This window comes from Sceloporus occidentalis, unplaced genomic scaffold, assembly GCF_023333645.1.
Source record: "Sceloporus occidentalis isolate IW3139 unplaced genomic scaffold, rSceOcc1.0.p SCAF_4, whole genome shotgun sequence".
NCBI lineage: Eukaryota > Metazoa > Chordata > Lepidosauria > Squamata > Phrynosomatidae > Sceloporus > Sceloporus occidentalis.
This window is the reverse complement of record NW_028316984.1, coordinates 79312279-79337604: the sequence shown is the minus strand read 5'-3', so window position 1 is coordinate 79337604 and position 25326 is coordinate 79312279. Positions and strand designations below refer to the sequence as shown.

Sequence of the window (25326 nt, the reverse complement as noted above, 5' to 3'; positions counted from 1 at the left end):
TTTACTCATTTTGTCAATGTAATGGCCAGTTTTTGTTATTGTTGTGTATCTTCAAGTCATTTTCTGACTTACAGTAACCCTAAGGTGACCCTGTCATAGTTTTCTTGGCAAGTTTTTTTTCAGAGGGAGTTTGCTATGGCCATTCTCTGATGCTGAGAGAGTGACTTGCCAAGGGTCATGCAGTTTTCTTGGCAAGTTTTTCTCAGAGGGGGTGTGCTATTGCCATTCTCTGATGCTGAGAGAGTGTGAATAACCAAGGGTCACTCAGTGGGTTTTACATGGCCAAGCCAGGATTCAAACCCTGGTCGCCATAATCATAGTCTAAGGCTCAAACCACTCACCACCCTGGACAGTTGACTATATTAAATTTAGTAACAAAATTAGTATGGTTATGTCCCAAGGAGGGTCCTTTCTTTAATTTAAGAAAGATTTTGGGTCTTTCCCAGCTACTATTGCATGCTTTATGATTTGGTTTAATCTACCAAAAATCTCATTTAAATATTTAAAATAAAAATTACAATAGGTACCCACCACACCCAGGGGTTGCTATTTTTAAAAAATGACTTAGTTACTAACATTGGTTATATGTCTGATTTCAAGTGTGGAATATTTATTGTGAAAATTTTGGTATAGGAAGAAAGCCTAAAAATGGAATTAATTTTGAGTCATTCTCTTTCAATAAGAAAGAGATAAAGTATATTTTTAGTTCCAAAGAAAGGCAAGGATCATTTGGATGGAAGCCACACATATCTTTTGTTCTTTCTCCACAGGGCACTGAAGGCACTCTGGAACTATTTGAGCCAAAAAGGTGTTGACAGTGAGGCCATCTGGGAGAAAATAAAAGACATTGTTGTCAAAACTATCATTGCGTGAGTCTTAGAATCATGGTCTCTCTTCTTGAACTGGCTTTCTTATTGGTTAGCTGAAAATACAACAAACCTTGCTGCCCTTTAAGGAAGTACTTACTTAGTACTTGTTCATTGCTACTTCTGGAATCAGATTCTCTTACTTTGTTTCTGAGTTCTTTGTTGGTTTGTTCTAAAATATATATTTTGACTAGGGATGTCATATTGTAAAAGGGAATTTTAGAAAGTGTTGCTTGTTACCTGGTTCCATGACAAGCAGCACCTATTGAATTTCCTCTTCTCTACAATCTTTAATGGTACAGGAGCCCTCTCCAGTTCTCACTCAGGTAAATATAATCTTGATCCACTCTACCTTATCCAGATCTTAGTAACTTAAAGCAGGAGGGGGTGTTATACTGCCTCCTGTGGAGAAGCTGTTGCTGAAGCTTTGCTTCTGTGACTCCCTTTTGCCACATACCTAAATAAGGAGGCATGTGCCCTTGGTGGCGCAGTGGTTAAATGCTGGTACTGCAACTGCAACTTTGTGAATTCAATCCCAGGGATCCAAGGTTGATTCAGTCTTCCATTCTTTCATAGGTTGGTAAAATGAATACCCAGCTTGTTGGGGGCAATTGGTTTACAGATTGTAAAGTGCTTAGAAAGTACTGTGTTCACTATGAAGCAGTATAGAAATGTAAATATTATTGCTAAGTAAGGTGGTGCATAAGAACACATGCTGTGAAGTTTTATCTGTCTGGCTCTGCTGCTTGAGAATAACTCAGCACTTGTTGATTTTACAGGTCAGAGCCCTATATAATCAATCTTGTAAAGATGTATGTGAGACGCCCTTACTGCTGCCATGAACTGTTTGGATTTGATGTCATGCTGGATGAGAACCTTAAGCCATGGATCCTGGAAGTCAATATCTCCCCCAGGTAGGCTGTGGTCAGTGCTTCATCCAATGTAGGCTGTTACTGGCCATTTATTTATTTGGAGTATTTATACCCTGCTCTTCAGCCACAGAGGCTTTCAGAGTGACGTACAAATGTTAATTAGACAGTTCCCTGCCCTCAGGCTTACAATCTAAAAAAGACATGACTCAAAAGGAGAAGGTAATAGTAGTGGGGAAGGGGAATATGTCCAGCAGTTCTTCTCTCCCTCTGATGCCTAGACCATGGCAGATGGGCTGGAGAGAGGGCTCTATTTCTTACTCTGGGCTAGGCCTGATGAAAATGGTCCTGTCTCTCTCCCTCTGAGGCCGGATGGTATCAAATGGACAGGAGGGATGGCTCACCTTCTTACTCTGGGCTAGAACTGATGGAGCTGGGCCTGACTCTCACCCTCTGAGGCCGAATGGTATCAGATAGACGGAGGCAGGGCTGTCTTTGTGCAGCCCCCCCCCCCCCCCCCCCCCCATATTCACAGTGCTTAGGAGCACAGCCCACCCTGGTAAAATTGGGAAAATGCAAAAGGCTAATGCAAAGTGAAAAAAATGCAAATAATAATTTTTTTTTCTGAAAGAGCACTTCTCTAGGAATCCCTATGTCATCCACCGTGACTCTATAGACTCATGCTGGAGGACCTAAAAATTCTTAGAGAGAACATATTAATCAAATCAGTGAAAGGGAAACCAGTGGATATGGGGTACTGACTGTACTTTCTTGAAGTGCTGATAATTCCCATTGCACTAAGTTTGTTTCACCATATAAATTAGGCCTTTTGTTGTTGAAAACACTATCTGTTTTGCCAGGGGTATCTTTGCATATTTTAGTGAAGAGCAGTGAGGTGAGATTATAGATACAAGAGCACTATAGGTTCGAAGCAGATGAGCCAAAAGGACCACGCTGAAACTGATCACATCGGGACTGCAGCAACTGTACAGGCCCAGTCTCAATCTGATCTGCCACTGTGGTCCTGAAATGGGCTCCCAGAAGGAGCAGATTATACCCACTCCTTTTTGGCCTGGTTCTTCTTGCTTGGCATGGCTTCCAGCTACATTCAGGACATGCGTCATCTGAATGTCACACCCCCAAAGCGGCCTGAAGCTGGTGCTTTTTGCCCCTTTGTTTTGGGCCATAGTTGAAACTGGTATAGTTGTTGAGCTGTATTACTCTAAACTTTTAGCTGTGTTCACCTCTAGTATATGACTCTCTTTTTATGGAATCATAATTCTTGTTCTGGAGACTATAAATCAAAGTACCAACTATCCTAATTGTTAGTGGCAAGATCAGAATATATCAGTCAGAATTTCCAGTAACATGTTCCTTCTTTTTGCAGCCTTCATTCAAACTCTCCTCTGGATGTAAGCATCAAGGGCCAAATGGTCCGTGATGCCCTTAACTTAGCTGGCTTTCTATTACCAAGTCCAGAAGATGTGGCTTCACCATCTGGAAGTGCTAGCAGCTCTACAACCAGGTCAGAAGTCACAGATTACAAAGTCAGAAAGAGATGTTTGCTTGGGGATCCATTTGTATGTTTCCCCTTGTTGGTCTGGTAGGGTGGAGAGCTGAAAAAAGCATTTCTGTCTTAGAAGTTTTTATGGCAGTATATCCCATGGCTTCAGCACCAAAATACAAATTTGGCTACTTAGAGTCACAGTGTGTCAGTGTGGAAATGAAACTGGGATGCATTTCAGTTTCTAAGAGTATCTGTTTTCTTTGTTTGAAGTCAAATTTCTACTTTTTGTAACTGCACAGTGCAACTGCAGATAGACTGTAGGCTGTGCATGTGAAAATATCTGAGTAATGTCTTGCAAGCTAGATAATCATGGTGATCTCAGGCATAAATAATCTTTCCTCAGGGTTAGCAGATGCACAATTTATCAGTGCTAGCTGGTGCTCAGTTGGGATGATAAGCCAGACATCAGGGCAGTTAATAAAAAGTAAAGCAGTGAAAGCTTGAGACGATACTTACAAAGGAAAAATGAGCCATCATTATATAAAAGTAGCATTTTGAATCTACAGAACAACCCATTGCACAGAAAATGAAATAAACAGACAAATTAAAGCTGAAATGCTAACAAAGCAGTTTGAAAAATCTTGGGAAGGGATTTAAAATCAAGAGGGGAAAAGGGCCAGTGAGGTAAAGCAGCAAAGACTTAGACACTTCTAGAGCAGCCAACACATACTCCACACCCTCCCAGGATATCAGATTACAAAATAAAAATATAGAAGAAAAAAATGAAAAAAGCAATGAAAAAAATTATATAGGAAAAATAGCAAAGGTTTGGTGCTCTTGTGCCCCCAATCTTTGAAATAGCCTTAGGCTTCCTGTTATTTTAAAAAGGATTATTAGCAATACAAAGCAGGGGGCTCCCAGGATTTCCCTATGCATGTTAAACCCCCTTCCACCAACATAATTAGCTTTTCAGTTATCTTTCCTTGACTCTGTCTGTAAAATAATTAAACACTGTGAGCTGTTTTTGCCTTTTAAAGATTTCAGATGGATCTTGGTTTAGGTAATCAGCAGATGTGTCTTCAGTCCACTGTCTAACAGTGTAAAGTATAGTATAAACAAGAAAAATATAAATAAGAGGGGCAGCACACACAAAAATATAAGAAATTAATAAAATGGTAGCAAAGACCTCTAAGGGATAGTGTGTATGGCTATATGTACAGAGTATATCCAACATATATTGACACATCATTTTCTTCAGGGAAATTTTAATAGCACTTTCCTTGGTGCATGAGTGGACATCTCTGACCTGTTTCTCAGCTGGGATGTGACCCCATGATATGCCAGTGGGTGTTTTACTAATGTTTACCATCATTTTTATGTTCATTCTTCACTACTTAATTCCTTAAGAGAAGTCACTGTTTAATCATTTCCGGTTTGCTTTGAAGCTAAAATATTTCATATATATTTTGGCTGTTGCTACATCAAATCAAAAATTATTGCTGTATAAACAAACATTGTGATAGACTAAAATGAGCCCATCTACATGTGAATGGGATCTAGGTGTCCAAGTAGGCCACAAGTTGAACATGAGACAACAGTGCGATGCAACAGCTAAAAAGGCCCATGTAATTTTAGGTTGCATCAATAAAAAGTATGCCACTCTATTCTGCCTTGGTCAGGCCCCACCTGGAATACTGTGTCCAGTTCTGGGCATCACAATTTAAAAAGGGTGTTGAGAAACTGGAGCGTGTCCAAATGAGGCGACTAAAATAGTGAAGTGTCTAGAAACCATGCCCTATGAGGAAGAACTTAGGGAGCTGGGGATGTTTAGCCTGGAGAAGAAAAGGTTAAGAGGTGATATGATAGCCCTGTTTAAGTATTTGAAGGGATGTCATATTGAGGAAGGAACAAGCTTGTTTTCTGCTGCTCTAGAGAACAGGACCCAGAACAATGGATACAAGCTACAGGAAAAGAGATTCCACCTCAACATTAGGAGGAACTTCCTGACAGTAAGGGCTGTTCAACAGTGGAACACACTCCCCCGGAGTGTGGTGGAGTCTCCTTCTTTGGAAGTCTTTAAACAGAGACTGGATGGCCATCTATTGGGGATGCTTTGATTGAGAGTTCTTGCATGGCAGGGGGTTCGACTGGATGGCCTTTGTGATCTCTTCCAACTCTATGATTCTATTATTCTAAAAGAAGTTGGTCAGAATTCATGAAGGCAGTCACAAAAGCGTAACCTAGAGTTTCACATTTGTGATTGGTTTATATTCATGATATCTATATAATACTTAGTTTAGGGGGTATGTAGGAACCATGAAAGTCCCCCAATACCGAGTTACCAGGCAGCAGCCGCTGGAATCACCAAGGATCTGTTCCCCTGCCAATTGGGAAGCAGTTGGCTGATTATCTCATCCTCCTGTCATATAAGCAAACTCCGTGTAACAGGAACTCTACTTCTGGCTGTTGCACAAGAGATTGCTTCCTAACCAGCAGAGCAAAAGACTCCCATTGATCACAGTGACAACTGCCTAGGAAGTGTGGATCGAGGTGGTTGGTCCAGGAGATGCTATGTAGCTATGGAACTAAGATTGATCAACAGTATTGTTTCAGCAGCACTCTTTTCCAGACAAAACTGTGGCCCCTGTTTTAACATGTACTCATTTAAGCAGTAATGGCTGTACCCAGATCTGGCCCACAAGCTTTGAATGTTGCCTGTCTCTGATGAAGAACATGATGTTTCAAAACAATATATGTGTATGACTTCAAATATATTAGTGTAGCCTGTTGAACTGCTGAATATTTTACCTATAGACTAAATAGAGCTTATGAGCATGACCATGTATCTCTCTTTTGCATACTAACTTTTAAATTATCTTTGTGGCCAGCATGAGTAGTGTTACAAAGGAGAAGAGCAAGCCATCTGTGGAGTTGTTCACTGCTGAGAAAACAAAAAAGGCTTACTATCAGACCCAGAAAGTGCCAGATCAGGTAGGTGGGAATATGTCTGCCCCTCAATCTGCTATCTTTTTAGTGTGTTTTTGAGCCAGAATTCTGTTTCTTCAGTTTCCATTATCATGAGCTTTTTAGTGATGCTGTATTTTTTACATGTGATATTTGCAATCAGCTGTAGCAGTGTAGAGTACTCCTTTTCAATGTGACATTCAACTTTATCCTTTTCCATGATATTCCATTCCACCCATTCTGCCCCTATAGCAGTGCTTCTCAATTATTTTCTGTCATGCCCCCCCTAGGAAGAAGAAAACATTTTGCGCCCCCCGCGCGACTGTAAATAGTATCATTTGTCTATAAAATTGTTATGAGTACACCTCTGCATAACACTGTATCCTGAGCCTCGCGCCCCCCTTTACGGAGCCTTGCGCCCCCCTGGGGGGCCTGCCCCTCTATTTGAGAAGCACTGCCCTATAGTAAGTCAGCATTCCATGTCAAGGGATCACATGTTGTCCTTTATTGCATTGCTTTTGGAAGAGGAAGCCTTTTTATTTTTATTTTTTGCTTTTGCAAACTGAGTCCCCGAAAACATTTCTCAACCCAGTTTCAGCTCCATGCAGCTGACATACTTCAACATCTATTTTTTGTTACTATATTCATGGAATTGGCAACAAAATCTTGCAATGGAGATTGCTGATGTTTGCCTTCTGGTGAGCAGCCTACAAGGCTGCGCATAGCCCTCAACCTTGTTTGGCAGATCCATTCCTCCCAAATTTTCACAAGAATGCCCCCCCCCCCAAAAAAAAAATAGCCTATGAAGGCCTGAACCCTTCCAGGGATAGGGTAACCATTTTGCCAGTTCTGGCCAGCTTGCTTTTGCCTTATAGGAGGCTTTTTTTCAATACAAGAAATGACCTTATGATAAATTTCAGTTTCTGGGGATAAGTGGCTGTTATGTGATGCAGTCAGGTGAAAGGAGTGCAAAAATGGAGCCAAGCGGCTGATTGTTCCCTTACCCCATCCAGACATTTAAGGGATGATATTTGCCATTGTTATGAAAAAAAAAAGGTTGAAAAGGGTGTAAACTTCTATGATTGTCTTTTGGAAAACCAAGGTGTTTAGCTGTCCCTCTTTACTACAGGAATTCTACTCCACCATCCTAGATGTTCTGACTCCAGATGATGTTCGTGTCCTGGTAGAGACAGAGGATGAGTTTGCTCGGCGTGGGCAATTTGAGCGAGTTTTCCCATCCCGCATATCCATGCGCTACTTGCGCTTCTTTGAGCAGCCACGCTATTTCAACATCCTTACCACCCAGTGGGAAATGAAATACTTCTTCAATAAGGCAAAAGGTAAACGAACATGCTTAATGTGCTTAATGTGTTCTTAAAATCAGTGCATTTACTTGCCTAGTATTACTCTTTTTCATGAATTTCATTCATTATATGGCTTTTCATTTTGCAGGCGTGGACCTGCTCAGAAACTGGTGTCATAAAGGGTTTCATAATGGAATAGTGACAGACTCCACAGTGATGGTAAGTGTGGGTTTCTTACTGTAAGTTTGCTCTCATTTGTTCTTTTATAAGGGTGCCTTTTAAAAAAAAACAAAACCCTCCAGCTTCCCTGCTAGTTGCTAACAAAGGATGTATGCCTTTATTTAAAACAACTAGGAGGAATCTATTGGATTGCCCAAAGACCAGATTAAGATCTACTTCCCATAGGGCATCCACGGTGATGGCTCCCAAATTGTGGAATGGCTTGCTGGAGGAGATCCGTCTTATTACCACCTTAGATGCCTTTAAGAAGGCAATTAAGATGGATCTCTTTTGGCAAGCCTATCCCCCAGACCTGCTATAACAGCTTAAGACGATACTTCACTTGGAACTTTGTAAACAGACATTGATATTGCACATGTACAGGTTTTTGATGTGTTTTTAAGTTTCTCTTTGTACAATGAGAATGTATTTTAACTATTTGTAATTTTTATATTTGTGTTGTTCTCCCGCCTCGATCCATAGGGAGAGGTGGGATATATGTAAATAAAAATTGTTGTTATTATTATTATTATTATTATTATTATTATTATCATTAATTTTTTAAAAAATTAGCTCAAAACTCCCTTCTCTCCTCACTGTCGGGGATATTCTGAGATAAGATAAAAGGGGCATTTCTCTTCATCGTCTATGAACTGCCACCTTATTAATGGTCTTATGCTTCATCCTCTTAATTCTAGTGGACACTGCCTAGACCCCACCTCTTTTTGAAGAATGATCTCCATGTGAATGGTTTGACCAAGTTGGAGTCAGGCAAAACTAGGTGAGATATTATGGGATAATCATATACTGTATCTCTAGACTATACAGTATATCAAATTGGGGAGTTTGGTCATGTTTTTTTCCTTACTTTTCTTCCACTGCAAGCCTTTGCATGTTTATTCAGAAGGAAACACCACTAAATCCATTGCGATCTATTCTTAGGTGATTGTTTCTGTGTCTCAAGTCTTATTTGAGATACTGAAATTCTCTGTGTGTGGTTTTTTGTTATGTTTACAGGTGAAACTATAGGTAAAACCTACTATCTTTTAAAAATTCCAGTGCTTTGAGATATCTTACCCTTTTAAAAAGTTGTCTTTTTTGTTTTACTAGCACAGTTCAAATATAACACAAAAGCATCATTTACATGAATGAACAGGCTTGAGCCTTGGGCTCAAAGCATCCTCCCTCCCTTATCCCTTCATTAATTTGAATAAATTTAGTTTACTGAAAAAAATTATTGAAAAAGGTCAAGATCAGATCATAGTTTCTCATTCTGGCCTATTCCAATAGTTTAAGCTAACAACAGGATATCATGACAAATTGCAGTTGACTTACAACAGAATGAGATAGTTCCAATGTTTTTGCAGGTGGTAGTGGAGAGAGGAATGCTCATACAGCAGTGGTGGGAAAAGTGCAAGCCCCAGGGCCCCCCAGGAACGACAACAAATACCTTCTATGGCACAATTTTGTGTGTTCTTGGGCTCCCATGCCACATTTTAGGCTCGCGGAGACCTTTTTTTCCTTTCATGAATGGGAAGCTGACTTTTTAGAAAACATTTGATTTTTTTTCTTATGGGAGCGCATGACAGGGATGCACCTCTCTGTAGTTTCCTCAGGAAACCATGTGGTCCTCTGACGTCTGACAGTTGGTCCCCCCTGCACTAAATTGTAATTTAGCATTAGCTTTGAAGTAGACCATTGTATTAACATTCTTTCATATTCAATACCTGTCTGGTATAATCAGATTGAGAGAATGCAGTGACATAAGTACAGGAATAATATAGCCATAACAGCAGTAGAATGAACTGTCTTCCCATTGGAATGATGAAAATGGCATGTTTTGGAAACTGTTCTATCTATGGGTACTGTGTTCTGCACTGCAAGAGTAATGTCTATTTGTCTCTGACTCTTTCATATGCTTGTCTTTCCCCCCCCCCCCCCCAGCAACAAAGTGCTTGTCCAGCAAGAAGGGGAGGAGCCAGCCCAAAGCCCTGAGCCAAATCCTTGCACTCAAAGCTTACCTCAGATTAAGTACACAGCTGGAACTCTCAAGAAATCCATCCCTCTGGTCCTTAGCAATTCAAGCCTGATAAAGTGATGAGGGACTGAATGAGCGGCCAACTTTCCCTCCCTTGTGATGTCAGGAAGGGGGCGCACATGAACTACCTCAGTGGAAGCTAGGAGAGCCAGAGTCAGAAGCAAGAAGAAGGTGTCTTCCAGCACACCCACCACAGAACTATTTTTTGAAAAGGGAATTGGGGGGTGGGAGAAGACGTTACGGAGTTAAAAGGGACAAATACTCTGTTTATAGTTTTTTATGACAAGAGAAGTTTCTAAACACAGAAGCTTGAAAACCTACTCAATTTTTAGTGTGATTTCCTTGCAGTTTGTTGACTGTGCTTTATTTCTTCCTCACCACTTAAGCCATAAGTGCCTCTCATGGTTAAGTGCCAAATGGTGTCAGTTTGTGAAATGCCCTGCTGCTATCCTGGGCCATGATCTTGTATGTTTGCATTCAGCTCACTGTTCCATGCATTTACAGCAGGAACAAATCTCTCGTTATCCAACCACTGTGGGAAACAACTTTTTAAAATGTCTTTATCTAATTCTAGAAAATCAAGCAAATTTATAAATTCCCTAATGAGCAATCTTAACAAATTATGGTAGAAGATGTTAACATCGAAGGGGGTACTGAACATGATAATTTTATTGTCTGTACATGTATCATGTTTCTTTAGTTGTTCAGTGTAGTCTTCCTGAGGAACTTTAAATTATAAAATTATTTTTTACTTGTTGTGTTATGCAGAAGCAGCTCTAGTAGTGTGCTGGTCCCAAGCATTGCAGTGTACCATAATGGGAGCATAAGGGAATAGTGTCTCCTATAGGTTTTAGCTTGGTGTTGTGACTTAGAGTTAAGTGTGCTGAAAGACAGGTGCCTCTTTCTTGTTTCCATCTGGTGAAGGCCAAGGGATTATTATTTATTAAACCTCCAGTATGCATTCAGTCAGTAGAACACACTCCCAGTATCTTTCACAAAGAAGATTTTAGTAAAATCTGGTACCTAAATACAATAAATAAATAAAACCTTATTTTTATCCCGCTTTTCTGTGATGAGACAATCAAAGTGGCTCACAACACATTAAAATATCCACATTAATATTCAAATTCCCCCCTTAAAACAGGATTAAACATGATACAATTAAAATTGGAGATTAAAATGTCTGTTAAAGCACAATAAAAATATAATGAGGACAGAGTGGTGGTATAATACATGATGTGAGGGGCGATCATTCTGTGGCCGGACATTTCTCTTCAGGAAAGGCCTGCCGGAAGAGATCCGTCTTGACAGCTTTTTTAAAGCTGTCTGAGATGGCAGTTTGACAGATCTCATCCGGCAGGCCGTTCCATAGTCTGGGAGCAATTGCAGAGAAGGCCCTCACTGTTTTAGTAATGACTAGAGTAATATTAAATTTAAATGAACAGTGTTATACTGAACTGGTAAGTGACACCGCTTGCTCAGAGGATTTATAAACTGAAATTAAACATATAGAGGAAAAAATGAAGGGCAAAAATATGTCTTGAAAACTACCCAATGGAGACAGGGCAGTGGAACAATAACTGACTGAAAAACTACTAAAATGCCTTTGTTTGCAATCAATTATTAACTGAGCACAGGTGCAACATATCAGCTCTTCCACACTGCACAAATAAAGCAGTGACACCATTTTAACTGTCATGGTTCCAGCCTGTGGAATTCTGGGGTTTGTAGTTCAGTGATGTATTTATGATGTCTGTCAGTGAGGTCTGGTATTATACCAAACTACAAATCCCAGGATTCTGTAGAATTGAGGCAAGGCAATTAAAGTGGTATCAGACTGCTTGCAGGGTGGGTGCATCCATTTTTTTTTTAATGTAGCCTTGCTCAGTCAGTGCTACTCCATATTCATTAGAGTGCCCTTTTCTTTCCCTTTGTTGTCACAGACTTTGCCTCTTAAGTAATTTTTAGAATTTGGCACACTTTACAATCTAAATCTGTTACTGAATGCTAGCTTTGTATAATTTTTCCATTTGTGTACACATGCCTGTGATATATTTGTAAATTTAGCACTTCTTATTCTGAAAACCATGCACTTTTAGCCAGCCAGGGCTCTTTGCTTTCCTGATGCAAAGGCAATGATAGACTGGTATGATGATCTACTTGACATCTGAGACCTTCACACTTAACAGCATTTCCCATCTGTACATCAACACTATTTGTAGGAAGCTGCAGAATTCTTTCAGGGAAGTCAGGGTGTTGAGGGTGAACTTTGGCTTCAAGATAACATTTTCTGAACTGATGGAAAGAAATCCCTCTCCCCCCAGAACTTGTCTACCAGAAGTGGTTGTTATCGTAATGTATTGAGGTGGGTAAGTCTTCTGCCAAGCCTTACATTATTGTTCCAAGGTAGCAGTAATGACATTCTGAACATGCCTGAGCGTGGGTTATGCCCCTGAAAAAAATGGGCAAGGAAAAAGAGGAAGATGTAGCTGTCAGATGGATTACATTCTTTATGGATCAGGGCATTGCTTAAGAATCACAGTGTTGGTTACTGACCTGTGTGAAGGATGATGTGTGTTTCCTTGTAACACAACAGTTTCTGTTTCAAGGATCTCACAGTATTACAGAATTGTCTCTGACTTCATTCCTGTATATGAAACCTAGGGGGCTGATTAGCCTATTGATAAACAGTATTGTAGTGTTCTCTGGATTGAGAGCCCTGGCCATGTAGTCACAGAGCCACAGAGAGTCTGTTTCTTGCTACAGCAGTACCACGGGATGACTCTTGGGAGCAGGAAAGTTAGGCAAGCATGCTAAAGATTTGGCACATGGGGCCTAAGCAGTAATAGAAGCAGCTATCCTTATATTATGGCAGGGTGTTAGTTGCTGGAATTCTTTCTGAAAGAGAGCGACACCTTTGTGTTTCTTTCTTGCTCTTTCAAAATAGGACAGATACTAGATGTATCTTAAATGGTGAGGCCTTTGTGGCATGACACTCTGAATTAAACCGCATTTTCTCCTTGGCTTGTTATTTCCACCTCCTCAAATTAATTGTAACTTGTTTTCATTGCTGTTGAATTGCTGAATTCTTTATTCCTCATTTGTCAGTCTTATGTATCATTGAAATAGCTGGGAGGGTAAAGGGAGAACTGGAGGTAGCCCCCTGCTAAAGAAGCACACTGGAAGTCTTCCTGGCTGTTAGCTTCAATAGCAGGCAAGTGTCACACTTCTTTACAGAGCTTTGTAAATAGAAGGAAAAGAAGTTTTTAATCTCAAGTGTGAAGACATCTGTCCAAAAAGCCAATCGAAGCCAATCGATAATAGTCTAATCCTTTAAGAGACTTGAGTGTTTGGGTTTAACTGACTTTTCACACATTCTGGAAGCCAAGGTGATCTGATTCTGGTGAACAAGGGTGGGTCCCCAAAGCTGATCTCTATTATGGAATCAAACAAGAGTGTTGGAGAATTGGTTCAAATGTTAACATCGTCAATATATGGATGACTTTAACTTATTTCTCTGTTTTCTGAGTGCAGGAACAAGAAAGGATCCTATTCTAGTCCCTCTGTGAGGGACCAGTCTTTATTTTTATTCCACTCAACTGAAAACTGAGTGCTATGTCCCCTTTCATGGGCTCCGTAGGGATTGGGAACAGTGCCTAAAGTGACCATCTGAAATCCCATAGCAGCCACCCTGTGAACTAGCATGACTCCTGGGATTGTATCAAATGACCCAAAATAGCTAGCTGTGTAGAAGTATGAAAGTGGAGAGGCCTCTTCGGGTGTCCTAAGGAATTTCCCCAGCTGACGGTCTCCCAGAATTGCCTTGTACTCAACACTGCCACCCACCCTTCCTCATAACTCAAGTAATTACTAGCCAACAGGTGTTCAGGCCTCCTCCTATGTGCTCTGCATTACTATGTCTGGTTCTTGTTATTAACAGCCATTGATACTGGTTTTCAACCAGCTCAGAATAAAAAATTAGGTTCATTTGCCTTAGGTGGTTACTACTCTTGCACAAAGTTTCATGGGTCTCTCCATGAGAATTAGAAGAGCACACATCATCTAGGGACTAGACAGTAGAGATCTGGACAAATACATCCCTCTACCTGTGTGGATAGAAAACACATTCAAAGGCTGCCATGTTCAAGTCTAGCACCTACAGATATAGTTGGGGAAAACTTTTGTCTGAAACAGTGGAGAACCAATAAGATGGTACTGAGTTTGGCAGGCCAGTGGTCTAACTCAGCAGAAATCCATTTCCTATATTTTGTGTTGTAATGGTGTACATTGCTTGTCACTGGAGAAATTTTGAATCCCTCAGAGCAGATTATTGCAGCAAATAGAAACATCATTGGTTAGTTTTATTCTTTGATTCCTCTAGTGATTAATCGGAACAGTGTGCTAGTATTGCATATTTCAGGAAACAAAAGGCGATGTGGTTTATGGTGAGTCCCTCTGTGCTCTGCAGATTGAAAGACTGAAGACAAGCCTTCAAGCACCCTTTCTCATTTCAGGATTGAAGTTGGTATAGCTACTGTTTTGAGCTACAGAAACAGCCAACTTCATTGGACGGATTTCTTTATTCTTGTTATCAAGCTGAAATGACAACAGTAATTTTAAAGCTATACCAAGTTCACCGGTGGTGGTTTGGTTTTTTTTTAAGTGTGGAAACATCCAGAGGATGGTTTAAAAATGTTTATCCTGAAAGGATGTCATGAGTCTAACTTAACATGCAATAAAGATTTTGAGACAATTGTGAGGTCATGGCTGTTGCGATTATCAAGTGGCAGTAAATGCCATGCTGACACCTCTTGTTACATTATTCTACATGAATGCTATTATTTCCCGAAGTATCTCTGCTGCTGTTCCTACCATGCTCATTTTGATTCATACTCTGTTCTTCTTCATAGGATTTCTGTATCAGGTCTTGGTCCCAACCTATCCAATACATAACAAAATTAGCTTAGATTTTTCCAGTATAGCCTTGAGTGCTTGGGGAACTACAACAGGGCACAGTATTGTTTGAAGTGCTTGAAAAAAGCTCTGTATTTTCCAGATACAGTGAAACAAACGAAGTGACTGAAATTCATAGAATCATAGAATCATAGAATCGTAGAGTTGGAAGAGACCACTAGGGCCATCTAGTCCAACCCCCTGCCATGCAGGAAATCCAAATCAAAGCATCCCTGACAGATGGCCATCCAGCCTCTGTTTAAAGACCTCCAAGGAAGGAGACTCTATCACCTTCCGAGGAAGTGCATTCCACTGTCGAACAGCCCTTACTGTCAGGAAGTTCCTCCTAATGTTGAGGTGGAATCTCTTTTCCTGTAGCTTGCATCCATTGTTCCGGGTCCTGTTCTCTGGAGCAGCAGAAAACAAGCTTGCTCCCTCCTGAATATGACATCCCTTCAAATATTTAAACAGGGCTATCATATCACCTCTTAACCTTCTCTTTTCCAGCCTAAACATCCCCAGCTCCCTAAGGGGTTCCTCATAGGGCATGGTTTCAAGTCCCTTCACCATTTTAGTCATCCTCCCTTAGACACACTCCAGTTTCTCAACATCCTTTTTAAATTGTGGTGCCCAGAACTGGACACAGTATTCCAGGTGGGGCCTGACCAAGGCAGAATAGAGTGACACTATTACTTCCCTTGATCTAGACACTATACTTTTTATTGATGCAACCTAAAATTGCATTGGCCTTTTTAGCCGCTGCATTGCACTGTTGACTCATGTTCAACTTGTGGTCTACTTGGACTCTTAGATCACTTTCATATGTAGTCTTGTTCAGCCAGGTGTCACCCATCTTATATCTGTTCATTTCATTTTTCCGCCCTAAGTGCAGTACCTTACATTTCTCCAAGTTGAAATTCATTTTGTTAGCTTTGGCCCAGCTTTCTAATCTATTAAGGTCATTCTGAAGTTTTATCTTGTCCTCAGGGGTATTAGCTACTCCTCCTAATTTGGTGTCATCTGCAAATTTGATAAGTATACCCCCAATTTTGTCATCCAAGTCATTGATAAAGATGTTGAATAGTACTGGGCCCAGGACAGACCGCTGTGGGACCCCACTGGTCACTTCTCTCCAGGATGAAAAGGAGCCATTGTTGAGCACCCTTTGGGTTCAGCCAGTCAACCAATTACAAATCCATGTAACAGTTACCTTGTCTAGCCCACATTTTACAAGCTTGTTTGCAAGAATGTCATGGGGAACCTTGTCAAAGGCCTTACTGAAATCAAGATGTACTATATCTACAGCATTCCCTTCATCTACCAAGCTGGTAATTTTATCAAAAAAAAAAAAAAAGAGAGAGAGAGAGAGAGATTAGATTTGTCTGGCATGACTTGTTTCTCTGAAACCCATATTGACTTTATGTGATTATGGAATTGCCTTCTATATGTTCACAGACTCTCTGTTTAATGATCTGCTCCAGAATCTTTCCTGGTATTGATGTCAGACTAACTGGACAATAATTGCTGGGATCCTTTTTTCCCCCCCCTTTTTGAAGATGGGGACAACATTTGCCCTCCTCCAGTCTGCTGGGACTTCTCCTGTTCACCAGGAGTTCTCAAAGATTATTGCCAATGGCTCTGATATTATATTTGCCAGTTCTTTTAATACTCTTGGATGTAATTCATCTAGTCCAGGAGACTTGTATTCATTTATATTAACAAGGTATTCCTATACTATCTCTTTGCCTATTCTGTGCTGAAATTCCCCAATTCTCTGCTCCATTATCCTCAGGTTGAACACCTTTTGCCTTTTCTGAGAAGACTGAGGCAAAGAAGGTGTTGAGTAATTCTTCCTTTTCTCTGTCTTCTGTTAGCATTTTGCCATCTTCTCCATGCAGTGGCCCTACCATTTCCTTCTTCTTCCTTTTGCTGCGGACATAACCCCAAAAGCCCTTTTTGTTGTTCTTAACCTCTTTAGCAAGCCTGAGTTCATTCTGCGCTTTAGCTTTTCTGACTTTACCCCTATATATGATTGCTATTTGTTTGAATTCCTCTTTGGTGATTTCCCCCCTTTTCCATTTCTTATACATGTTCCATTTAAAAATTAGCTCAGTTGAAAGTTCCTTAGTCATCCATCCTAGTTTCTTGAGACATCTCCCATTTTTCTTCCTCATTGGAACTGTTTGAAAGTGTGCCTTCAGTATCTCTCCTTTAAGAAACTCCCATCCATCTTGAACTCCCTTCTCTTTTAGTATTCCTGACCATGGGATCACCCCCAGTATTTCCTAAAGTCTAGAATGCATGTCTACTGTGCCTGGCTTCTCCTTTCCGTTGTATAACAAACTCCAGGAGAACATGATCACTCCCACCTAAAGATCCCACCTCTTGCACTCCATTAACTAGGTCATCCCTGTTGGTTAGGATCAGATCTAAAATAGCTGACCCCCTTGTTGCCTCTTCCACCTTTTGGACAATGAAATTGTCTCCAAGGCAAGTGAGGAATTTGCTAGACCTTGAGGATTTGGCTGAGTTTGACTTCCAGCAAATATCAGGATAGTTGAAGTCACCCATCACTACTACATCTCTCCTTTCTGAGTGTGTGGTCATCTGTTCTAGAAAGGCATATTCCAATTCCTCCATCTGACTTGGGGGTCTGTAGTAGACTCCCACCGTAACACCCTTGTTGTTTCCCTCCCCTTTGATTCTTATCCAGATGCTCTCCACCTGGCTTCCATGATTGATGTCGAGGATCTCTTCACTGGTGTAAATATCTCTGACATATAGTGCTATTCCTCCTCCTTTCCTGTTTGGCCTATTTCTCTTAATAAGGTTATACCCCTCTATTTCCCCATTCCAATCATGAGACTCATCCCACCAGGTTTCAGTGATGCCTATTATATCATATTTGCTTTGTTGTACTAGGAGTTCGAGTTCATCTTGCTTATTTCCCATGCTCTGTGCATTAGTGTAGAGACATCGCAGACAATGGTTCCCTTTTACTTGCTGCCTGTGCAAGTTTTTTTGCCTCCCACTGCTGGGTCCTTGCACTGTTTGCCTTGTTTCCTCTATGTCAGTTTGACTATTTTCGCCATCCCTTTTGCCTTCCTTAATATTGTCTCCCTTCCCCTCGGAATTCAGTTTAAAGCTCTCCTGATCAAGTTCTTGAGACTGTTGGCAAAAACATTTCTTCCAACTGGCGTGAGATGCAACCCGTCCGTTGCAAGAAGTCCCTCCTCATGGAACCGCAGCCCATGATCGAAGAATCCAAATCCTTCTCGGCGGCACCATCTGCGAAGCCAGTTGTTCACATCTGCTATTTTCCTCTCCCTTCCTGGACCATGCCCTTCAACTGGCAGAAGAGACGAGATGACAACCTGTACATCCATTCCTTTCAGCTTCCTACCAAGCTCCTCGTAATCCCTTTTGATGTTCTGAATGCTGTGTCTTGCAGTATCATTAGTTCCCACGTGGACCAAAAGGAAGGGGTATTGGTCAGTAGGCTTGACCAGTCTTGTCAGCCTCTCTGTCACATCACGGATCTTTGCACCTGGAAGACAACACACCTCTCGAGACATCTTGTCAGGCCTACAAATCACTGCTTCTGTACCCCTCAGCAAGGAGTCCCCCACTACGACCACACGCCTCCTCCGAGGCTTAGCAGCGACTGTTCCCTCGGGTGGGACTCTCAGGCTCCCCTGCTCTGTCCCAGAAGTCTGTCCATGCTGCACTTCTTCATCCTCCTTGATAAGGGAAAGAGCTTCGAATCGATTCTCTAGCTGCAAGCTCCCCGAACAATTCCTTCTTGGCTTACTTCTCTTTATGACATTCCTCCAGCTGTCTGCCTCCTCTGTTTGGCAAGTGACCTCTTCCACCCTAGCATCTTCCTCTGCGTGGTACTCGTCCAAGATGGTTAGTTCTATTGTGTCCAGGAAATCCTCTTGTTCCCTAATATGCTGGTGTAGCTACTCTGGACTCCAGCTGCTGCACTTTCTCCTCCAAGAGTGCTACCAACTTGCACTTGGTGCATGTGAAGTTCTCCACTTCTGTAGGCAAGAAGAGAAACATCCCACAAGAGTTGCAGGTGACTGCGGCAGATCCCTCGTTGTCCATACTGCAAAGTCTTTAGTAATAAATTTAACAGTCAATCTACTGGGAATACTTCTTTAAAGGTAAGTACTGGCTGCTATCTTACACTTAAAGGGAAGGTTCTGTTTCAATATCTGATTCTAACCTGATGCCACTTGAGCAGAGTTGTTGAGTTAAAGAAAACGAAAATTCTCAAAACGGTCTCAAAATGGCTGCCAAGCAGCTCCTCTCCTTCTCCTCTCTCTGGCCGGACTGTTCTGGAAGGCTCTGGAAGTTGGTATATAAAGCTAGTCTGCTAGCTCCGCCCCCTTGTGACACCCAGATGTGACTCACAGAAGCTCCGCCCCTTCAGCAACGAGCACACGGTCTCAAGCACACGGTCTCAAAATGGCTGCCAAGCAGCTCCTCTCCTTCTCCTCTCTCTGGCCGGACTGTTCTGGAAGGCTCTGGAAGTTGGTATATAAAGCTAGTCTGCTAGCTCCGCCCCTTGTGACTCACAGATGTGACTCACAGAAGCTCCGTCCCTTCAGCAACGAGCACACGGTCTCAAGCACACGGTCTCAAAATGGCTGCCAAGCAGCTCCTCTCCTTCTCCTCTCTCTGGCCGGACTGTTAAAATGAGTGAGGAGGGAATATAGAATATACTTCCTTCCAGATTAACCTTGTAGGCAGTAGCTGTTCCAACTTTGGAGTCACAAATTTTTGCTGTGCATGGAAACATCAGACCGGTTGTATACACTATCCCAGGCAGTTATCTGTCTATAAAAAAAAATCTGATGGCCTGAGTGTCACCAGAGTGACTTTTTATGATGTTTTTAATAGAAAAAAGGTTTCCTTATCCACAAGAACATTATCCAGTATATCAGTAACATATGTAAAACTATCGTTTCCATTATATGCCATCACCTCTGCAGTCTTACAGGTTCCATGGACAAAACCTTGGTTACTTCAAATTAGCTAAAAGTCACATACTTAGAAGTATTATAAAACAAATAAATACATGTAACATTTGCAGGTCAACCTATACTTTTGGACATATATACTGTACATCCAGTGCAGCCTTTCTTAGGGATCTGTAGAAGAGACAATAAAGAATATACTAGTTGTCTTCCAATTAGTCTGTAGAAACAGCATAAATGTATGGAGTATGGCAACAGTGCTAAGTATAAGGTCTTTATTTACTAGACAGAGCTCAAAGGATGTTGGAGAATTGAACTGCAAATCAGACAGTTTGGCCAATTGCTTAATTATTATGAATTTAAAAATAAGATTTTAGAAAGCTCATTGATCTTACTGCTCAATATAATAGTTTGGATTTGAAAAATACCTTGGTTTATAATAAATCTTGATTTTGGAGCAGCTGTTTAATAACGCCATTACTATTTAAAATATCAATCTGTGGTAGGCAATCACCCTGCAATTCTCATATCTATTAAGCAGTTTGGATAAATATTATATATCCACTTGAAAGTATCACAACTGCAAGAACTCATTTGATATACTTTGTATCAGGTGTGTTTTGCCAGCCCATATTTCTATGCTGTTAACAGAATTCTGATACTGAGCTGACTTGGATGCACAGCACACTATTGATTGATTGATTAATTGATTTAGAAAATGTACCATACCTTTCAATCAAAAAGGCTCCCAGAGTAATCTTAATTTGCCAGTTCTGCATCTTTACACTTACAATCTAAGACATGACACATGAGGAAAAGGGAATATCTATTTCCTTTTTTATATGAAAAAAATGAATTATTGTTCAAGAAGTGACTGGACACCTTGCAGTAAGCCTGACTCTCAGCTTTGGTTTTCTGTGAAAGCTATGCCAAGAAATTTTCATAGATATTTTAGTTTAAGTGTTGTTGTTCATCCATGCTCTAAATCTTTTTTTTTTATTAAGGATAATTTATTGTCAGTTTTGTATATAAATAGTATTCTCCCAACTTCCCTAGTAAATCCCAATTCCACTGCTATTTGGAGGTGGATGAACTGTAATAGCGTGTAACAGAAATGATGGGCTGGTGATTAACCTTGATATTTCTTCATTTATATATAAAATAATGGGGGAAGGAATGTATACTCTTTGCAGTCTGTTTATACATTTTCTCAAACATAAGTCCTGTTGGCTTCAGAGCAGTTTACTTACAAAGAAATGGGTATAAGATTACAACCTAAGGTTAGTAGGTAAAGAGTTCTGACAGATGACTAGCTATTGATGACACCATTATGTATTTTGGGGCAAGCTTTTTTCTAACTTTTCCTCACCCAGCCCATTCCAGCGGTAATGGGCTGGATGAGGAAAAACAAACTCAGGCTGAATCCAGACAAAACGGAGGTACTTAGAGTAGGGGCCCCCAAACCAGGTACAGGGTTGCAATCTCCAGTCCTAGATGGGGTCACGCTCTCCACAAAGGACTGTGTTTGCAGTCTGGGGGTGCTCCTAGATCCATCACTTCACATGATGAACCAAGTGAATGCGACGATCAGGAGCGCCTGTTATCAGCTTCGGCTGATACGCCAGCTGCGCCCTTTCCTGGAAGTAAAGGACCTAGAAACTGTTGTACATTCACTGGTAACTTCACGACTTGATTTCTGTAATGCACTCTACATGGGGCTACCCTTGTGCCTAGTCCGGAAACTTCAACTAGTGCAAAATATGGCAGCCAGGCTAGTCGCCGGAAAAACTAGGAGTGACCGAATAACACCCATCTTAAAATCTCTTCACTGGCTGCCTATTAGTTTCTGGGCACAGTACAAGATGTTGGTTATAACCTTTAAAGCCCTACATGGCTTGGGTCCAACCTATTTGAGGGATCGCCTACTCCCACATTATCCGCTCCACACTCTCAGGTCCTCTGAGAGGAATCTATTGCAGCCTTTAAAAACCAGACTAACTGCTACCTCCCAGGGCCTTCTCTGCAATTGCTCCCAAACTATGGAACGGTCTGCCAGACAAGATCCATCAAATTGCCAGTTTAGGCAGCTTTAAAAAAGCTGTCAAGACAGATCTCTTCCGGCAGGCCTTTCCTGAATAAAAGTGCCCGGCCACAGAATGACTGCCCCTCGCATCATGTATCAGCCCACCGCTCTGTCCTCGCTGTATTTTTTATTGTGTTTTTAATAGATGTTTTAATTGTAACTTGTTTAATCCTGTTTTAAGGGGGGGAATTTGAGATATAATTTTGTAAATGTGGATTTTAATGTGGTGTAAGCCACTTTGATTGTCTTGTCACAGAAAAGTGGGATATAAATAAAAGTATTTATTTATTTATTTATTTATTATCCATCAATATAAGCCAAAGACAACAAACGTCCCCCCCCCCTCTTTTTTCCCCTCATCCCTTCCAGGATAGATTTTCTTTCCTGAAATCTTGTCATTTCAATGACTTTTGTCATGGGGTGGCCAGATGCTAAAGGAGATAGTAACCTTGCAACTTGAATAGTAATGAAGAATGAGGGTGGACAGAGTTCAGCGTTGGGAAATCTACTTTGTTCTTTACTCTAATGCTGAGGTCTACCTATTACAGCATGGCATAAAAGTCATTAGCTTCCAAAAAAACCCAACCCAAAACAAAACTGGTCCCAGAAATTAACCTTGTGTACCAAAACTGTACTAGAAAGAGAGAGTGCATGATGTAGTGGTTTGAGCTCTGGAAACTATGACTCTAGAGATCAGGATTCGAATCCCCACTTGGCCATGGAAGCCTATTGGGTAACCTTGGGTAAGTCACACACTCAGTCTCAGAGGAAGGCAAAGGCAAAACGCCTGTAAACAAATCTTGCCAAGAAAACCCTGTGATAGCATGGCCATGTGTTGGAAACAACTTGAAGCTACACACCAACAAGAACCCAGAAGTGAATGGTTATAGTCCAGCTACGAAACATTCCCATTTCTGGTTACTCAAAGCTTTCTTCATTTCAGCAGCATAAATTGGTGTAGTGTGTGGCACTTTTGTTACTGCAATTGTTAGATAATAAAAATGAGAAATTTTGCCATTTTACTGTAAGTCACCCAGTGATCTATCAGTAAATCTATGTCTACTTTCTGCTCCTCACTGATGTAGAAGAGAGTAGGAACTACTGAAATTAGTTCTGAATTAAGTTTAAAAATTGCCAATGAAAAGGGACAACTTATTTAATTTTATTTATTAATATGATTGTTAATATTATATTAACATTATGTGAAGTCAAAGGCTTTCATGGCCGGCATCCATAGTTTTTTGTGGTTTTTTTGGGCTATGCGGCCATGTTCTAGCAGAGTTTCTTCCTGACGTTTCACCAGCATCTGTACCTGGCATCTTCAGAGAATGTTTGCCTGGAAAGGAGTTGTTTGACCTGGAAGGGCAGGAGTGAGTTGCATGTGTATTGTTCTGTTGCTAATGGCAGGCCTCAGGGTGGGTGGGTCTGCAAAAGAGGACTAATATGCGCTTGATTAGTGCTCATTGTCTGCTGGGAGATTTCTCATTTGCATTTGTTAAAGTAAACAAGGTTTGGCTACCAGTCCTGAAAGATAGCAAGATAAAGACTCAACAAATGCAAATGAGAAATCTCCCAGGTACTGTTTCCTTCATAGGCGTTTATCAAACGGGGGTTTACCAGCTCAGATCCGGGGTGACTGCGAATCCAACTATGTGGATTCACGTTATAACGTTAATGTATTTTCACACCTGGTTCCTTTCAATGGGAGCTCCTTCCATGGCACTTCCGTGGTGCTTCCAAAGTGAATCCTTACTGGCTCCTCATTTTGGAGAATTCGTTAAAAAAGTGAGTTATTATTATTATTATTATTATTATTATTATTAAACTTTATTTCTAAGGCGCTGTAATTATACACAGGATTCGCATTCAAGCTCGCTTTGAATTCACTGCGGATTGGTCTGGTGTGGAATGACACTTTGCTTGTGCTCTGGTACACCACCGCAAAACCCCCAGGTTGCAAATTTCCCATGAAGCCATGCTGCAATTTTGCCCCATTTGCTTCCGGTGCTCCCCCCTGAATGAATGCATTCACGTTTTAACATGGACAGGAGACATGCTGGCGAGGAGGGGGGAGATCGGGGGGGAGAGAGAGAAGGAAAAGAGGGGGCAGAGAGAGAGAGTGGGGTTAGTAAAGTTTCTAAAGGACTCTTTGGGGGCGGGGGGCAGGACATCCTCCAAAGTGGGGCCAAGGTAGAGGCAGGGTTTACTTCTAAGTAGAACTTCAGTTTCTACACTGATTATTTTGCAGTGAAAGAAAATTATTATTATTATTATTATTATTATTATTATTTAAAAATTCTTTCACTGCAAAATAACAACAACAACAACAACAACCTCCGTGTGATAAACGCCATAGGGTCACCATATGTCAAGACCAACTTAGCAACTCATTAATTTTTTTTTAAAATTTCCCCCCACAAAACTCATTCTCATTTTTCCCTCCCTAGGTATTAAGAAATGACAAAGTTTAGATCACAATTAGTAAAGAGTGCTTGGTGGAGGGGATCTTTGCAACTAGAAGATTCTCCTCTTTTCTGCACCAGACACTGGATAGAGTCCCTTCATCTATTCTAGAATTTGAAGCTCTTATCTTTGGAAGTTTTTTTCTGGGATTTGAGCAGAAACCATTACACTAAAGAAAGATGAGATGAGATTACAAGAAAGGAAGGAAGGAAGGAAGGAAGGAAGGAAGGAAGGAAGGAAGGAGAAAAACAAGGTAAGGGATTTGGGTGAGAAACTGAGTTTTCAAAAATTAGTGCAGATGTTTCCATCTTTCAGAATCTCCAAATGAACCAAGGGGTGGGAAAGAGTAAAATGACAGATTCCTGCCCCCCCCCATTCTGATAAGATTGTTAATAAAATTTAAATACCATTTTTTAAAATGTTACAAATATCAAACATGCAATTAACTTAACAACTGAATATATGAACAATTTCCCACTAGTTTGCTGTCCCTGGTAGACGAAAAGGTGTTGCATATGCAAGCGCTTCCTGCTTAAATTCTCTCTCTTACCCAACTATTAAAGCTTCAGGAAGCCTGTCTTCTTTTGCATCTAGCATCCTGGTTGCATGGAGTTTTCCCCAAGATCTCTTGCAGCTCAGTAGCATCACTCTGTAGAGTAGAAAACCTGTGGATTGCCATGTTGGTCCATTAGTGGAGGGAATGCATAGGAAATATGTACAGTATATGAACATCTTGCTGTAGGTAGCAAGGCTTTTAGCTCCTTATAACACCTCTGGAGGCTGTATGTTAACTAAAAGAAAGGTGATGGGAGAAAGAAGACACAAGGAAAAGCTCCACAATCAACAAAACAGTCTTCAGATTCCAAGAGTTATTGAAAAGAGACACTGAAGAAACATCAGTAAAAATGGCCAACTATAATGGCCTCATAAAGGTGAGACTTCTTACTGGACCAAGTGACTACCAGGAACTTTGAAGATATTTCAGGGAACATATAATTTGCCTGTCCCAGAAAAGAATTATAAATCTGAAGCAATATGGGACTATGTAAAGATGTGACATTGTTTATAGGCAGAA

At 40.9% G+C, this 25326-nt stretch overlaps 1 protein-coding gene and 1 long non-coding RNA gene across 6 annotated transcripts in view; one reads left to right on the top strand and one right to left on the bottom strand.

Moving 5' to 3' along the window:
- The window catches only part of TTLL4 (tubulin tyrosine ligase like 4), a 38390-nt gene extending 27872 nt beyond the window's left edge, over positions 1–10518 (top strand). For all 5 annotated transcript variants that reach the window (XM_089520424.1, XM_089520423.1, XM_089520421.1 and 2 more), the window contains 8 exons: positions 771–869; positions 1646–1780; positions 3123–3260; positions 6131–6233; positions 7336–7546; positions 7659–7729; positions 8428–8510; positions 9674–10518. In XM_089520424.1, coding sequence (XP_089376550.1) covers positions 771–869; positions 1646–1780; positions 3123–3260; positions 6131–6233; positions 7336–7546; positions 7659–7729; positions 8428–8510; positions 9674–9827 — 994 coding nt within the window. In that variant the 3' untranslated portion in view covers positions 9828–10518. The remainder of the gene's footprint in view (positions 1–770; positions 870–1645; positions 1781–3122; positions 3261–6130; positions 6234–7335; positions 7547–7658; positions 7730–8427; positions 8511–9673) is intronic.
- The window catches only part of LOC149314057 (uncharacterized), a 49038-nt gene that overhangs the window by 22785 nt on the left and 927 nt on the right, over positions 1–25326 (bottom strand). The window contains exon 2 of the long non-coding RNA XR_016280891.1: positions 24802–24916. This is a non-coding gene — a long non-coding RNA (uncharacterized LOC149314057). The remainder of the gene's footprint in view (positions 1–24801; positions 24917–25326) is intronic.